The 17,375-nt window shown below is 35.9% G+C and overlaps 2 protein-coding genes across 2 annotated transcripts in view; both read right to left on the reverse strand.

The window, feature by feature from the left end:
- The window catches only part of rell1 (RELT like 1), a 33,098-nt gene extending 31,288 nt beyond the window's left edge, over window positions 1-1,810 (reverse strand). The window contains 1 exon segment of the mRNA XM_081357661.1: window positions 1,642-1,810. Coding sequence (XP_081213787.1) covers window positions 1,642-1,675 — 34 coding nt within the window. The 5' untranslated portion in view covers window positions 1,676-1,810.
- A 1,196-nt stretch (window positions 1,811-3,006) lies between these two features.
- rwdd (RWD domain containing 4) lies at window positions 3,007-13,796 on the reverse strand. Its single transcript, XM_081348495.1, has 7 exons — window positions 13,548-13,796; window positions 13,154-13,234; window positions 12,584-12,693; window positions 10,255-10,405; window positions 9,921-10,035; window positions 9,784-9,833; window positions 3,007-3,971 (listed from the first exon to the last, which is right to left on the reverse strand). Exons 1-7 carry the CDS (start codon window positions 13,569-13,571, stop codon window positions 3,939-3,941), a joined length of 564 nt encoding a protein of 187 aa, XP_081204621.1. The 5' UTR covers window positions 13,572-13,796; the 3' UTR covers window positions 3,007-3,938.
- Window positions 13,797-17,375: the final 3,579 nt, after the last annotated feature.

Below are 17,375 nucleotides of genomic sequence, written 5' to 3' on the forward strand. Positions count from 1 at the left end.
TGGAAGTAAGAGAGCCAATTATTTTCTCCACAGGGAATTTGGCTGATTTTTAACGATAACTTGCAAACCTTTACAGACCTTGAGCTAAGGTTAAAGGCATAGGCTATGCTTTTGTTAACGCCATGCATTTTTTCAACTTTTTATTTATTTATTGTGTTTTAATTGGGTTTAACAGCAAAACTACATCAATCAACATCAGTTTCCACAGGATTCCACAAAAAAAATCTACCAATGAGAGAATCAAAAAGAGCTAACCACAACAAAAGAGCTCTTTAGCAATAACTGCAAATAACGAGACAGTCAATTTCCCTTCGCTCTAAAACTACGTGTAACACAATCAACAGTTTTATATTTATCAGTCATTTTTTTATTTGGTTGTCATTTGCAGTGCTTCATGGGATTGTCGTTCTTTCCTTCGTTAAAGCCAAAAGTACACAGTCGTGTAGCCTAACTCTGTCTTTTTGTCTGAGTTTCAAATACTTTTTTGTTTCAAATCAAAGTTATTGATTCACCTCAAAGCTGGTTGGTAAATTCACAATTTTAAATCTCCTTTTTAAAGACTTTTTAATAATTTCTATGGAAAAAAAACAATAAATGGAATAGCCTAATACTTCCGTGGTCGCTGAAGAAGTTGACGGGCAGTATTGCGCTGCGTCCAAAATCTAATAGTATTAATCTAATAATATGCAATAATCTAATAATAGAGCATTCGATAATCACTTTACTATCCCATGAGGCCATGGGAGAGGATTTATGAATGGCAGTGAAGCGACGCAACTGATGCTGAAAGATCAGGTGACAGTAACAACATGGCGGATGTACCGAATATCATTCTACCAACAATCATAATACCGTATAGCCTAGCCTATGCAATATAGGCTACGGTTTTAACGACCGCGAAGTAAATGTGCGTTAAGCCATATCGTAATTACCGTTTTACGGGATTTCAGATTTCGTAAAAAGCTTTAATGTTGTGTTGTGTAGAGTTTATGTTGCTTGGTGACACAAAATGTTCGATATTTTGGGCTTCTTTTGGAAATATTTTTATTAGCGAAGAAGACTGTTTATAGAACTAACGTTACTGTTTGAAAGCAAAAACAACACTCTTTCGTATGTGTCACCGCTTAACCTTAAGGCTACTCTAAAATGTGTTTAAAGGAACTCAAATTAAACAGTTGAAGTCAGATAAATGAAACAGCATTTAATGCCGTTTCATTTATCTGACTTCAGCTGTTTAATTTTAGTTCCTTTAAACACATTTTAGGCGTTGATAGTAAAATTAAACATAATTGATAACTCAATTAAGTCCCCTGAGATATGAAAGAGCAGCCTGAGCAGTGCAATTTCTAATGTCAACAAATCTGTTCGCACGACAATGAACTAAAAAAATCCCAAATATCGATCCTCGGAGTCGGACATGCGGCAGCATCAGCGCGTGCTGGGTCGCGAGCAATGCCAGGTCATCATAACTTTATGATAGACAGACGCACCTTGCGCAAAGGACCCCCAGCTTTCCCCCAAGTGCGCCACAAACATACTGATACAATACAGGTGTGTGTGGATGCGTGATTATCAATTGCCGGAGAAGGACTGAATCGATCTGCCCAGCATGTCTTACACGGGGTGGGTAACGTTACTTACATGGCGTGGCAACGGACGTTGAGGAATCTGCCATCGGCCCACCGGTGTGACCGACGTTCTGTCGTCCACAGATGAACTCGGACACGGACTGGAGTGTCCACAGACTCGTGAGCTTTGCTTACATTCACGGCTAACTTACTGGTGTTTCCTCATTCTTATCACTGCTATGATGAGGGACATCCCACTCTTAAAGTTGCAACCCCGTACAGCAAAGCTGTTACCCACAAGGTCCGGTGGACTTGAGTTACTCGGATTCGAAAGTAGAAAAATCCCCAGGACAAAAGGCGTTGGTAAAGATACTTGGACGTACAAAATTGTCCTGTCTGCGACTGCGAATGGTGTTGGTTTGCATGCATGCAGATAGTGCGTTTCCAGTCCTGCAGAGGGCATAGGTACAAGCGTAACACAGAGGAAGAGGAAACCCGGAAAAGTCTAGAGTCGGCATCTGCGCTTTAAAGGAATAGTTCACTAAAAAATGAAAATTCTGTCATCATTTACACGCTCAAGTTGTTTCAACCCTGTATGAATTTCTTTCTTCTGCTGAACACAAAAGAAGATATTTTGAAGAATGTCAGTAACCAAACAGTTGGTGGGCCCATTGACTTCCATAGTATTTTTTTTTTTCCTTCTATGGAAGTCAATGGGGTCCATGAAATGTCTGGTGGTTACCGACATTCTTCAATCTTCTTTTGTGTTTAGCATAAGAAAGAAATTAGTACAGGTTTGGAACACCTGAAGTGTGAGTAAAAGATAACAGAATTTTCAGTAATAAGTGAACTTCAAGTGTTGTGAATTTCTATATTCTGCATGACAAATACTAAGTCTTCCAAAATAATCGCTGCAAAAATCCTTAATTCTTATTATGAACAAGAAAATTAAACCTTATTAAATGTTATAGACAAATTCTTCAATAGAATGCCCCTATACTATACAATCCTAAAAATATGGATCTTGAATTTGTTTTGGGGGAAACAAATAATTTAATGTTCTTTTTTAATTTGTTAATATTGTATTTTATAATTAACTCTTGATGTTCTTTTAAATAAATCTAGTTGATGATGCTAATCCTCGCTATCTCTTTCAAGCATTCTCGAAGTAGAGAGAATACATGAAAAGACTGTGGCTTTTAAGTCACTTTGACTGTGATACTCAACTTTGAAAAGCAAATATATTGAATTCAGAATACAAGCATACTACTCTTACTATTTTTGCCATGGAAAGTTATGGTAAAAGTAGTAAGAGTACTTGGCTAGTATACGGTACCGAATTCAGCAATAGACCCTTCCACTAGCCTACGCTGACACATGCTCTCGCACACAGTGTTTTCACATTTAACAAGAATGGCACTATTTTAACTACAAAGACTGTGCTTTAAAACACTTTATTTAAAAAAAAAACATATATATACACCCCCATAAAATGTCTTTCACAATTTTTTTTTTTTGACAAAGGGAGTCTTATAGAGAGCTGCCATGTTGAGATCACATGACCTGCTAAATAATACTCGGCTGCATCCAAAATCACATACTTCCCCTACTGTAAAGAATGAAAAACAGTATGTGACAAAATAAGCGTGACTGAATTCACAATACTCATAAAAGAGTATGCATACGATGGGCACTTGAATATCCCATGAGGCCATGGTAGAAGATTTATGAATAGCGCTGACGCTGGTAAGTCACATGATAATGACAGCATGGTGAATGTAGTACGTCCAGATTACATCCATACTACACACATTTATAGTATACTATATAGAACATACTATTTAGCTGTCGTAAAGTAATTACTTATTTCAAAATAAGTACCTACACAAGAGAGTATGTGATTTCGGATGCAGACCTTGTTTTATTTTAGTAACCCCTGTCAGATTGAATCACGCCTTTAAACTACCCATGATGCATTTTAAAGGACATTACACAAGAAAAATTAAATTGCACATCACACTGATGTTATCTTTATTAAGTGATGCCCAACTGTTCTACCAGTTCCAAAATACAAGCATTTCAACCTGTGTTAGTTTACTTAACACACGCCTTATGATGTTCACGTGTGGCTCAGCTAATTTAGCACACACTTCTGTGCCTGTGAGGACACGTGTCTTTGTGACGGCAGAGCTCCTTCCACTCAGTGTCAAATCGGCTTTGTGGCAGCTTCAGGTGAATTGAAATCATGGCCGAAGAGAATTCAGGTCAGCTTTCATAAAAAAAAAAAAAAAAAAACAAGTGCACAGAGACACAATTCATCCATACATTCACCCGGCACTACATCAATCCATCGTTCCTTCTCAAGTATCTCTAATCTTCATCTTTTCCTCCAGTTTTGCTCAGCTATAGAAAAAAAAGAAAAGAAAGAAGACAAGAAATATGTAAAAGTATTATAAGCGTGGACTACCGTTTAAAGATTTGGGATTGGGAAGATTTTATGTTTTTGAAAGGAGTCTCTTATGCTCACAAAGGCTGCATTTATTTGAACAAATGTGGTAAAAACTGAAATATTGTGAAATATAATTATTATAAATAAAAAATAAATATTGCCATGTTATTTCTTTTTTTCAATATTCTTTGATGAATAGAAAGTTCAAAATACAATTTATTTGAAATATTAAATAGAAATATATAAAACATTATTAATGTCTTTACTGTCACTTCAATTTAATGTGTCCTTTCTGAATAAAAGTATTACTTAAAAAAAGATAAAAAAAATCTTACTGATCCCAAACTTTTGAACAGTAGTGTATGAATCACATAATTCATTTGATTTGAGAGTTGCAGTATTCCAAGTAGTCCAAGTTTTAGTATTTCATAGTGTCAATTGTTATGTAAAAGCTATAAACATTGTTTCATTATGCCATTCACTAATATGATTACCTGAATATTTAATTCAAAATACAGAGGCCCCAAAAACATTTGAATACTTCAGCCATACATAATCTGTATGTATCCATTGCATTAGATAATAAAATATCAAACCAAATGGCATCATAAAAATATATGATGCCAATACATCTGCTCCCAAGGTGATTTGTAGTGGATGTATGAAGTCAGTTCACACAAGTGTCCTATACTAGAGCATATGAACTAGGCCCAAACACTTTTGTTTATTTAAAGCCTCAATTTCACATTTCTGTGAAACGCTTGCATCGTTTTTCATTAAAATTAACACTGTTTGGTTTAATATTTGTTATCTAATGTCACAACATTCAAACAGTTTGTCTTAAGTATGACCTTAGAGTCCAAACACTTCTTGGGCCACTGTATATTATATCTTATATAATATAAATTGCTTACATGCTGTTTGGTGAACAGAAAACGTGGCAACGTATGGTCGGGATCCCCATACAAAAAGAGAAAAAAGACAGACATTATAAAACAAGTCTCTGAATGTTTAAAGGCCCCGAAAATACTTCAAGCGAAATCGGCGAAAGAACTGGTGTGACGTCATTTCGAACAAAATCAGGCCAAAAAGAAGTTCGTTTGGTGTTCATTTAGGGAGTTCAAAACACCTTGACAGCTTTTCCGGAAAAGATCGCTCTGGCCGGTAAACAAGTCAAGTCAAGTCACCTTTATTTTATATAGCGCTTTATACAATACTGATAGTTTCAAAGCAGCTTTACAGTGATAACAGGAAAATTATACATTTAGGCTGTTGTTCAGCTGAAGTCAGTTCAGTGTTGATTCAGTTCTGTTGTAAAGATCATCAATTATTAGTTCATTTCATCTATAAAGCAGTTCTGCAGAAAACAGTGATGTCATCGTCCAGCTCAGTTCACATCTCATACAACAGCCTCAGTACAGTCAGATCAATAATGTTGTTGAATATTACGAATATTAAAGGGATACTCCACTTTTTTTGGAAATAGGCTCATTTTACAACTCCCCCAGAGTTAAACAGTTGAGTTTTACCGTTTTCGAATCAATTCAGCCGATCTCCGGGTCTGGGGGTCCCACTTTTAGCATAGCTTAGCATAATGAATTGAAGTGGACAAGACCATTAGCATCTCTCTCAAAAAAATGAACAAAGAGTTTCGATATTTTTCCTATTTAAAACTTTACTCTTCTGTAGTTACATCGTGTACTAAGACCGACGGAAAATGAAAAGTTGCGATTTTCTAGGATGATATGGCTAGGAACTATACTCTCATTCCTGCGTAATAATCAAGAAACTTTGCTGCCATACCATGAGTGAAGCAGGCGTAATGATATGACGCAGCGCCTGAAAATAGTCCCCAGCTCAGTAGCCTATTATCAGGCTGCATGCGCTGCGTCATATCATTACGCCTGCTTCACCCATGGTACGGCAGCAAAGTTTCTTGATTATTATGCAGGAATGAGAGTATAGTTCCTAGCCATATCAGCGGATATGCTGGTACTAGAGCCCGACCGATATATCGGCGGGCCGATATTATCGGCCGATATTAGGCATTTTCCTAACTATCGGTATCGGCATTTATAGCGGCCGATAAATTAATATTTAAAAAAATGCAGGGTGCAGTTATTTATGTAAGGATGGCGCTGCCAATAAAGCACCTAAAAGCTGTTACAAAGAACTGGCAAAAGTGGCAAAAAAATAACAGCGACACAGTGTTAAAGCTCATTCTGCTACGTTACAACATCAAGCAATATTTCAATAATTGATGTAATTAGGCTATAACACTTTATATAGGGCCATTTTTGCATTAAAAGTAGCCAGATGGAGACGCGACACGTTCAGAATTAATACACTTTTAGTAAACTACAGAACAGCGCGAGCGGAAAGCGGCGCACCTCACGCGGGCAGAGAACGCCTCCGAGAACGGACACTGTTAGTGATATAAAACACACACACACACAGGTCTGTTAAATTAAGCAATACTTTTAAGGTAGGCCTAGTCTAATATTTTTCTGACTAACAAAATTACTGACACAGTAAAGGGTAGATTTAAATAAAGAAAAACGAAATATAAATAAAGAAATTAAACGAAATTTAAATAAAGAAATTAAACGAAATTTAAATAAAGAAAAAACGAAATTTAAATAAAGAAAAACGAAATTTAAATAAAGAAAAAACAAAATTTAAATAAAGAAAAACGAAATTTAAATAAAGAAAAACGAAATTAAGTTAAATTAAAAAACGAGATTAATTTAGATTGATAATAATGGGTAAAAAGGCTAATACATTTTGTTTCTATTATTCTATTTTCCACAATGTCAAAGCAACACAGCTTAATCCAAAACACAAGCTCAGACATGCACTTCCGCCATAAAAACTCCGCTGTTCTGCGCTACCAGAGAAGACTCCCGTTGCTGGAACACTTGCGCGTCGGTTCTATTTCTAGCATGCATGCGTTTTCCGCGTGGCTCGAGCCGCGCCTGAGAGACGCGTGTCTCAAGCAGGCAGCCTGTTAACATGGGAGCCGAAATAAAAACGGCCATGATGCCACGCAGTCAGTGTGTCGCCGGCCTTATTCAAGCGTGAATGAGAACCGTTTCGCGGAGGATCCCAGATGTGAAAAAAAACAACAACAACAAATATTCGAATGTCAAATTTTCAAATCAAATACCAACCCACCGAATGAATAATCGAATATTCGGGTCCAGCCCTAAGCCTAGTTTCACGTTTTGTACATTTTGCTTACTATTTATTTAAAATAGTATAAAACTACTGTAGTAGGCTACATATGTAATTATAAACGTTTTCATTATGATATTATTAATTTTACTTTACTAAAAAGATCTGAGTTCTTCCTCCACTGGTAGATATTAGAGAAATTAAGATTAAAAATAGAAGAGTATTTAGAACATAATATAATATAAAATGCAATGCAAACTAGTTTGGTTACAGCTCAAATTCTCATTCTATCATTCACCCTGCCTCCATTACATATCTTTGTCACACAGGTGTTTAATCACCACATTTGAGTTATCATTGCAAAACGTTTATATTAGGGCTGTCAAAGTTAGCGCGTTAATAACGCGTTAACGCAAAATCATATTAACGGCACTATTTTTTTAACGCTCGATTAACGCAGCGCGTATTTTCAGTTTGACCCGTGGCCCAAAACCTAGTTGGAGAAATTGAGATATGTGTTGCCAACTTAGCAACATTGCAGACCCATTTAGCGATTTTTTTCCCTTCAACAAAGCGCCCAAACCTTATTTAGCCTAGTTTCTGAGAATCTACCGGTACAGCTGGTACTGCTCTCCCAGCACGCGCGCGCGCCTCTCTCTCTCTCTCGCTCTCTCTGCGTCTCGTGCTGGAGAGAGGAGCAGCGATTTAATTCAGTTAAACACAGATATGATGTTGCTTCTCTAATTTTACATGCAAGTATAGCCGAAATCGCAAAACAGATATTGTGTTTATCTTATGTGTATTTGATTTCATCAGACGACGGCTCGATTATCAGGATCTTGGAAGGGAGAGCTGGTTATGTCTTAATGGGACGTGTTCCAGTCACCATTTCATATTTATTCCGTTGTTTGACAACAGAAACAGTAAAATATACAAATGAAAACAGTTTTATTGAGAATTTAGCTTCATCAAAATGGGCACAGAGAGAGACAAGAACAAGTTCTTTGAAAAACATCTATGACCTTTGAAACATGTCTCGTCTTCATGCTCTATGTTGACTATGGTTTCAATAATAAACATACATTTACATAAAGCATCCATATTTATCCATGCCCACGTTGATTAGAGTATTACAAACTTGAAAAGTATTAATTTAAGGTACATTTAGAACAAATAAAAAATTTACTAAAAGAGTTAACTCACGACAATCATGCGATTAATCGATTAAAATTTTTAATCGATTGACAGCCCTAGTTTATATATTTATTCTGTTTATACTGTGTATTCTATATACAGTACCCATCAAAAGTTTGCACACACCAATTGGAAAGTGTGTCCAAACTTACTGTACTATAATACACATAAATAATTTTGCTACTGTATTGTAATATACACATAAATAATATCGGCCGATATATCGGTATCTGGCTTTTTTTTTTTATCGGTATCGGCATCGGCACCCAAAAATCCATATCGGTCGGGCTCTAGCTGGTACAGTCAATTTTTCTTTTTCTTTTTAGTATTACAGGTACTTTTTTAGTACTACTGACAACCGTAATTTCTTCTGTTCAGTCCGTCGAGGTTAGACGTGAGTAAAAGCATGAACACACTTAGAGCCGCTTTATAATAGAAATTAAAATTGTAATTCTAATTTAAGGAGCCACTGACATTGTTTTTTCTTGTTTAATACTGTAAAGCTGCTTGCTTTTAAACAATCTACTGTATAAAATGCTACATAAATAACCACGTCGTGACTTTACTGGAGTGCCGAATTGCTGAGATTGTGCAAACATCCACATCGCTATGATCAGATGCTTTTTTAAAGCAGCACTCAGTAGCTTTGGGATTTCTTCGCTGTATTCTCGCTTTTTGCTCGCAGGTTTCTCTCTAGAGCTCCCCCCACAGCTTCGGAATAGGTATTTGACAACACTGTTGTAAAAACTCGTTGGTGATTCTCAGACACCAGAGGCTAGTAGATCAACGACATCAAAGCAGATGGGACATTCTTTAAACGTCTTCTTCATTCGGGTTCGGACAGCGTGAGGGAGCGCAATAATGACAGTATTTGAGCAGATTTCTTTTGCCGTAAAGCAATTGTTTACATCGCGAGACCTGATCTCACGCGATACTTCCTGACGCGGCGGGCTCAAAGTTGCAAGTGCGGATTTTCCGCTCACGGGCACCAGGGGGGTGCGAAACGACCACCATTCAACCCGAAATAAGTAATATAACCATTCCAATGACTCCAAAGCTGTTCAGTTAAGGTAAAAAAAGTTACTTAGTTCACCTTTAACTGTTGTTTTTTCACTGCTGTCTTTTTGTAGTGTGTTTATTTGGTTATTGAGAGAAAAGTGTGCGGCACATATTAACATATTCATCTAAACGCGCTCTCAGCAGCGTGGACGGCGTCGGGATGTTCGCTAACAGTAGCTATATACCGCTGCCAGTGCTTACTTATTTCAAACTCATTTTTATCCCTAAGCGAGGAACGAAAAAGAACATCGCCATGAGTACATCAGGGGCCTTAAGAATGTGCATTTATATTTTAAGCATCAAATGGCATTTGTAGAAAATCATTCTATTTTAACTTACCTTAATAACATCTACCCAGTTCCAACCTCTTGGTAGTTCACCCTTATTATCTGTTTATTGCAAAGGGCAGATTCACATCAGTGTGCATTCAAACAACAAAGCCAAACTTCTTTCGTTTTTTCGGCAATGATACTAACCTGTTCTTCCAATCAGTTTCCTCTTCTGTGATTTGGTTAGTTGCTCTTTCTTGTCCTTCTTCTTCTTACTGACAGAGGTGGAATTATTCATGACATCGCTGCTGGATATCAAGGTCTGAGAAACAATACCAGTCGTTCAATGTTTTTTTTACAGGAGCTGTGACAAAGTCATTCTGAACAAGCAGTTTCCATAGCTACACTACAAGAGGACCTTCACTCTGTTCTTTTGAGGTGATTTAATTGTTTAAAGATATAATGTGAAATATATCAGAAAGCACTTAGTGCAGACATTGAACAATATATTCAGAGAGCCCAGCGCGTCAAGAATACAGACCACAGCGGTTGTCACGGGCTGGTGGTTTTCCATGAGTGTTTCCTGGTTCTCTTTGGCCCACTCAAAAAGTGTGTACATCATGGCAGTGCCGAGGTTGGCCTCCACCTGTTCGCTCATCTTCGAGAGAATGTACTGCTTTGTGTCCAGCGATCTAAAATTAGAAGGTTCATTTAATACTGTTAAATCCAATAACCTACTTGCACTATGAAATATGATATTCAATATAAATCTAATAGAATGTCAAGTACCATTTGAAAGCTTGCGGTCAGTAAGTAAAAAAAAAAAAAAGTGTATAAATGTGTGTATATATATATATATATATATATATATATATATATATATATATATATATATATATACTTTTATTAACAAAAAGATGCATTAAATCCAACACTATCTCACGACCAATTCGTACGAATGATAAAAAGTTGGCTAATTCGTACGAATTCGTACGACCTCACTCGTACGAATTTGTACGATTTGTCTAAACCCACGTGATGGGTAGGTTTAGGGCCGGTGTCAGGGGTAGGTCATTCGTATGAATTCCTACGAATTGGGCAATTCGTAAAATATGTACGATTTTGCAAAAATCGTACTAATTCGTACGAGTGAGGTCGTATGAATTCGGACGAATTAGCCACCTCGTAGAATTTGTACGTTTTCCCGTGAGATCGGGTTGATTAAATCTATCAAAAGTGGCAGTAAAGACTTTTACATTTTTACACTTTTGAACTTTCTATTTATTAACGAATACTGAAAAAAAAATTATCAATTTCCGCAAAAATATTAAGCAGCACAACTGTTTTCAACACTGGTTAGAATGAATAGAATAGAATGAGGGATTTATATAGCGCTTTCATATGTACTACTGTACACCCAAAGCGCTTTACAATCATATCAGTGATCCACTTGGATGATGCGACGGTAGCCACAGTACAACGGCGCCAGTGCGCTCACCAAACACCAGCTATAGGTGGAGAGGAGAGAGAGTGATAGAGCCAATTCAATGGAAGGGGATTATTAGGAGGCCATGATTGGTAAGGGCCAATGGGTAGAATATGGCCGGGTTACACCCCTACTCTTTACGAGAAGTGCCATGGGATTTTTAATGACCACAGAGAGTCAGGACCTCAGTTTTACGTCTCATCCGTAGGACGGTGCTCTTTGACAGTATAGTGTCCCGTCACTATACTGGGGTGTTAGGACCCACACAGACCACAGGGTGAGCGCCCCCTACTGGCCTCACTAACACCTCTTCCAGCAGCAACCTGGTTTTTCCCAGGAGGTCTCCCATCCAGATACTAACCTGGCTCAACCCTGCTTAGCTTCAGTGGGCAACCAGTCTTGGACTACAGGGTGACATGGCTGCTAGCCGACTGATTGATTGATAATAAGAAATGTTTCCTGAGCACTAAATCAGCATTCATGTGACACTGAACACTGGAGTAATTATTCTGAAAATTCAGCTTCTGAATTCTCCAGCCTGAAATTTTCATACCTCTCTGTAGATTGTTTCAGGCCATAGTTAACATAAATGGTTTATATACAGCGTTATTTTCAGCATTAAATTTGGTATATAGTTCAGTCACCTGTAAATATTATTTTCAATGGTTTTCTTAAATGGTGTGAAGAAACCAAAAATGCTTTATAACCTGCATATATTCAACTCTGACACATCAGTTCGATACTGTGAATGTGGTCTGATGTTGCATGATCCCCAAACAGCAAAGTCGGATTTAGATGATTGTTTGCTCCTTTATTTGTTTCTGGTTTAAGTGGCCCTGGTAATTGAGTAAACATTCTTTCTTTTAGTGAAGTTCAAAATAGGCTCACTTATGATAACAGTTTTGCATAATTAAAAGTTGCAACATGAATTTATTAATTCGTGTTTGACAATCACTAAAGATCACTAAACTTTTGCCATGGAAACACTGCTAATACGATACATTTATTTTTCGAAATTCTAAATTTTATAGTTTAGAAAACTGAATAGGGCCAATAGTCTGGAAACACAAATATTTTTCCATACTCAGTTTTTTCCCCCATCTTTATCCAGACCAGACTTGGATATTACTCAAATCAAATTCCATACTTTTCAAAACCGCGTAGGAACATTATGTAATAATATTTCACAATACAACCTTGGTTAGCATAAGAGACTTATCAAAAACATCTTACTGAACTGTACATTTTTTTATACTTGTATATCAAAAATATATATCCAGTGCAAATAATCTGACATGTCTTGGTCAAGTACAATCTATGAACTTAAGTTAGAACATTTTAGCCACAATGAAAGGCTAAAACAATTATACTGTGAACAACTTACATTCTGTTGTTGAAAAAAGTATCTAATGATATGTGCGGTGCAGTTTCAGGATAGTTCTCTGGCCAAGACACTTCTAGCAGGAAGGATTTAGTGTCATCAACATCTCCTATCTACAAATAAATGGAAAAAAAAAAGACACAAAATTTCAGACACAAAAAGTACCATGACATTAGCAAAAACCTTTGGACAAGGTACAATAGTAGTGTTATACTAAATGTTTTTATGCAAACATATTATTAATATGGGACTTCTGCTGTAGCTTGTTTACTAAACCAGATAGATAGATAGATAGATAGATAGATAGATAGATAGATAGATAGATAGATAGATAGATAGATAGATAGATAGATAGATAGATAGATAGATAGATAGATAGATAGATAGATAGATTCGATTTCGGATAAAAGTGTCTGCTAAATAAATGTACAGTATGTAAATAGTGTTCATTTTATCTGTACGGCATAGGCTAAATAAATCATCACTGTAAGTCAAAGTAAACAGTATTTGGTGTATTTATGACTTTTTTCACACCACTGAACTGAAGTATTAGTGTTGAGAAGCAGTTCTTACCCTGAACTGGAAAGAAACTGAGCTGAGCTCTTTAAAGCAGTCATCTCCTTCATAGATTGAACGCAGAGCCTCCAACTCCATCTGGACAAGAACACTTCAGTGTCAATAACCCTGCAATACCATGGTATTACCCTGTTTTGGACATGTACCGTTGTATTTTCCTAGTATGATATCACGGAACAAAAATGGAAACACTATACACAGTAATATCATCGCTGTACCACCACTTTCCTTTTTTGTATAGTGTTATTCAATTTCAGAATGAAATGTGGGCATAAACAAGATGTTCATTAAGTTTGTGGTTAGGTTAGTATACACAGCTTTCATAAAACTTCCACAATGCATTTAGTGAGCATCTTTTAGCTCATGTTAGCTTTAGCTGTATCTGTCTCACCTCCTGGTCTTCATTGGCAGTCATGTTTTTCGCCAATCTAAACCTTTAAACCAGTCATAAACAGCGCTGGTGTATCAGCGGACTGTGGTCAAAAGAAAGTTTAAACACTAATGAATATCAACATGCTTTAAGAATCCTGTAACTGTAACTCAGAATATAGTCAGTCTCGCACAGTCAACTCAAAAGAGAAGAGTGTCATCTCTCAGATGATAGTCACGGTTACTGTCCCCTGCAGGACTGGAGTGCTGCAGAAATGCACTGGCGCTGCAACACCTCTTAATATACACTAGATGGCGACAAAACACTATATGTCCTTGAATGGAATGGCGATTTTTCAAGTATCAAAACAAAAAAGATAGTGGGTAATGGCGAATGAGTGGACTACATATCAAAGGAAAGGAAATAAAACATTAAATCCTAAGAAAATATGCGTGTACCCTCAAAAAGTGGTATTGTCCAGTTAAAAAGCATTAAACTATCAAAGGAACAACCTTGTATGGCCGTACAACCGACACATTTATTTTTTCCGTTTTTTTTTTTTCCTTTCGTTTTAGAGTAGGCCTAACTAACTGGGGTTTTGAGAAATGAATTACACAAATGCTTGTTTTCTCTATCAGTCCTTTTCTATGTTGGTTTCAAACATCTTCTTCAAACCCTCGTAATTTTCTGTGACTCTAATCCAAAAATGCAATAGGCCTATTTTTGTAACAGCTATTGGATAAATAAAATAACACTGAAAACGAAGACAACAGTCAATTTTATATCAAGATTTTAATTGTGTGCTCAAGAGTAGGCCTATTTTTCATAAATGTCAGGTTGGGGCAAGTTGTCATACATGTTTAAGATGTTCTATTTATTAGGTACAATGTGTGTGTGTGTGTGTGTGTGTGTGTGTGTGTGTGTGTGTGTGTGTGTGTTCCTTTATTATTATTTTCCACAGTTTATCTAAAAATGTGGTTAATGAAAACTGTTACATTCTTCAAAATATATTATTTTGTGTTCCACAGAAGAAAGAAAGCCATACAGGTTTGGAAAGACAATGAAAGTGAGTAAATGATGAATGAATTTACATTTTCAGGTGAACTATCCCACTAATAGCAGGTATCATTGTGACAACTGAAAACTGAAGTAATCTGCTAAGTATTTAACTCATGTTTTTTGCAAAAAGTTGTCATTATGCATTATCTGAAGCTCATCAATTCCTATCTCTGCATTCTAATTAAAAAGGCTTCACTTATATAATCTAATCAGAACAAAACAATATAATTTTACACCTTTTGCTTAATAGTTCACATCTACATAGTAATCAGGAAAAAGCACCTTCACAGCGACATGTTGATTATTAGCACTCATTTACATGTGGTTTACGGGTCAACAGGACGTCCTCATTGAGTCATGATTAAAGCCCTCTCTGATTATTGAGCAAACCTTTGAAGACCGAGCTGAGATTCACCAGAGAGTCGAGGGCAGAAGGTTATATCCCAGCTCACTTCTGACAGACCGATAGCCAAATTACCTGTTGGGAAGATTTACTGTTCTAATTTCAGATCTATTTCACCAGACCTTTTCCATTAAACAAGCCATCCAAAAATAAGTTTATAAAAGACACAACTCAGGGTCAAGAATAAATCATTTATCATATCTGAAAATGCAATATTTATCATAGCTCCGTTGGGCTAAGGTATCTTCCAGTGGTATGAGCACAGGAGACGGGATGTTGCTCAAAGTTTACTGTCCTGAGTCAAACCCACACATACAGTAATTGTGCTGTGGGAAAGCAAGGAGCCATTTAATGACACACCACTCTCCACAAGCATTCTGTTATGTGCATTAATTTTTGAGCATTCTGACCGTTTGATTCAATTCTGCGACTTGTTTTTGTGCTTCCAAAGCTTTCGTGGCAGAGCATATGGCACTGTGGAGCCAAAAGTATATTTTACACCATTGTATGTTTCTTTAGGCAAGGAACTGCAGGCAGCCGGCCAAAGCTTTTACTCCCACAGTCTGAATTACATGACCGGTTGGCTCTACACAATCTCTTTTACGACAAAGTTGCAAGAGGACTATTGTGCGTGTGTGTTGTAAACCATTTGTATGCTTGCTTTGATGGTATTGCAGTGTTTAAAAACTGAATGGCATTAACATTTCCTGATGAGCGAGTAATGATAGTCACAGAAACCACATACTGAACATGATCCGTTTAGAGATCCATTGTTTTCAAGCCCGCAGCCTCTCTTGCCAGCCTTTCATTTTGGATCGCAATGTTGTTATGAGCCTGCTGGAAGCAAAAAGCTTAAACTTAAACCAGCCTAAGCTCTAACTTACGCAGAACTGTAAAAAAAAAAAAAAAAAAATTGGTAATTTGGTAACGCATTATAAGTATACGATAATAAAGTAATTACAGATCATTTGCAAACTATTAGTTAATTCATTCATATATTAGTCTCTACATTTTTAATATACTAATACACTATAGTGAGTTCTTAATGTAATTAATTATTATTGTATAATGTAATTAGCTCATTTGTAAAGAGTTAGATAGAGTTTAGAGTTAGATGTTTTTTTTATATATATATTTTATTAACAACTTATTAATAGTAAATAGTTCTCACTTTAGGTCACAGAAAATCTGAAAATGACATTATTAAATGCTTTATTAGCATTGATTGCATAGTGTTCACATACACAATGAGTTTCCATGTTTCATGTGTGTGTGTGTGTGTGTGTGTGTGTGTGTGTGTGTGCGCGTGCTTAATGCGTTTGTAAATATTTAAGGAACACTGAAAATTAATGTTATCAATGTCCAATAAAGGTTGGTTTAAAGCACTTAATCAATGATATTTTCCTATTTTCCATGACCTAATCTAAAGTGAGAACTATTTATTCCTAATAACCAATTCACAACTCATTTGTTACTGGTTTAAAGTACTGTACATCATTTATATGGTTGTTAATAAAGCATAAAACAACTTTTAACTATTGTATGAGCTAATTAAATAATAAACATTGTGTTAATTACAGTGACAATGAATGAAGAACTGACTATTTGTATATAAAATAACATATAAACTACAATATTTAAATGTATAAACTATGAACTAATAGTTTGTTAATGGTATACTTTATTAATGTAAGTGTTGAAAAAATGGCAAAACGTTACATTTACATGTTTTAATTAATGTAAAAGTAATAATTATCTCATAATGTATGGCATATGATGTTTTTAAAAAGACAGTATAATCATTTCCAGAATTCCATGCATGAAATTATTTAAGCCGCCCGGAAGCTCATTTCCACCATATAAAAAATACCAAGCTTTGGTAATTGCAAGATAAAAAGTAAAAATTATGACATTGAGATAAAAAGTTATAATGTTGAGACAAAAAAGTCTTAATTATTATAGCCTACCATAAAAAAAAACTGTAAAAAAATATTGAAATTTTGAGGTAAAAAGTCAACATTATGATAATGAATAATAATGAGATAAAGAGTCAAAATTGTTTCTAATTATTTTGGAGCCATTATGCCTATTATATCATAATTTCAACTCGTTGTCATCATTTAGACTTTTAACTCGTAATTATGACTTTTTATCTCACATTTTTTACTTTTTATGTGATAATTTTGACTTATAATTTCGCTTGTATGTCATCATAATTAGCCTGTGATTTACCAAAGAATATTTGTTATAGGCCTTATTATGTGTCTAAAATTAGCTTCCATACATTAGTCATGTAAACCAGCCAACTAATACAAGCCTGACCATTTCTGACCAGCAAAGCAGCTGCTGTTTTTCTCAGCAGGGGTCTGTTGAATACAGTGATCAAT

The sequence above is a fragment of the Scardinius erythrophthalmus genome (assembly GCF_964197995.2).
Source record: "Scardinius erythrophthalmus genome assembly, chromosome: 2".
Lineage (NCBI taxonomy): Eukaryota > Metazoa > Chordata > Actinopteri > Cypriniformes > Leuciscidae > Scardinius > Scardinius erythrophthalmus.

What these genes read in the sequence shown, in the direction of transcription:
- rwdd (XM_081348495.1), bottom strand. Translation starts at nt 13,571, where the DNA reads ATGACTGCCAATGAAGACCAGGAG. An exon ending in CTGCCAATGAAGACCAGGAG is followed by an intron (nt 13,235 to 13,547) that starts GTGAGACAGATA and finishes GTTCTTGTCCAG; the next exon opens with ATGGAGTTGGAGGCTCTGCG. An exon ending in CAGTTTCTTTCCAGTTCAGG is followed by an intron (nt 12,694 to 13,153) that starts GTAAGAACTGCT and finishes ATTTATTTGTAG; the next exon opens with ATAGGAGATGTTGATGACAC.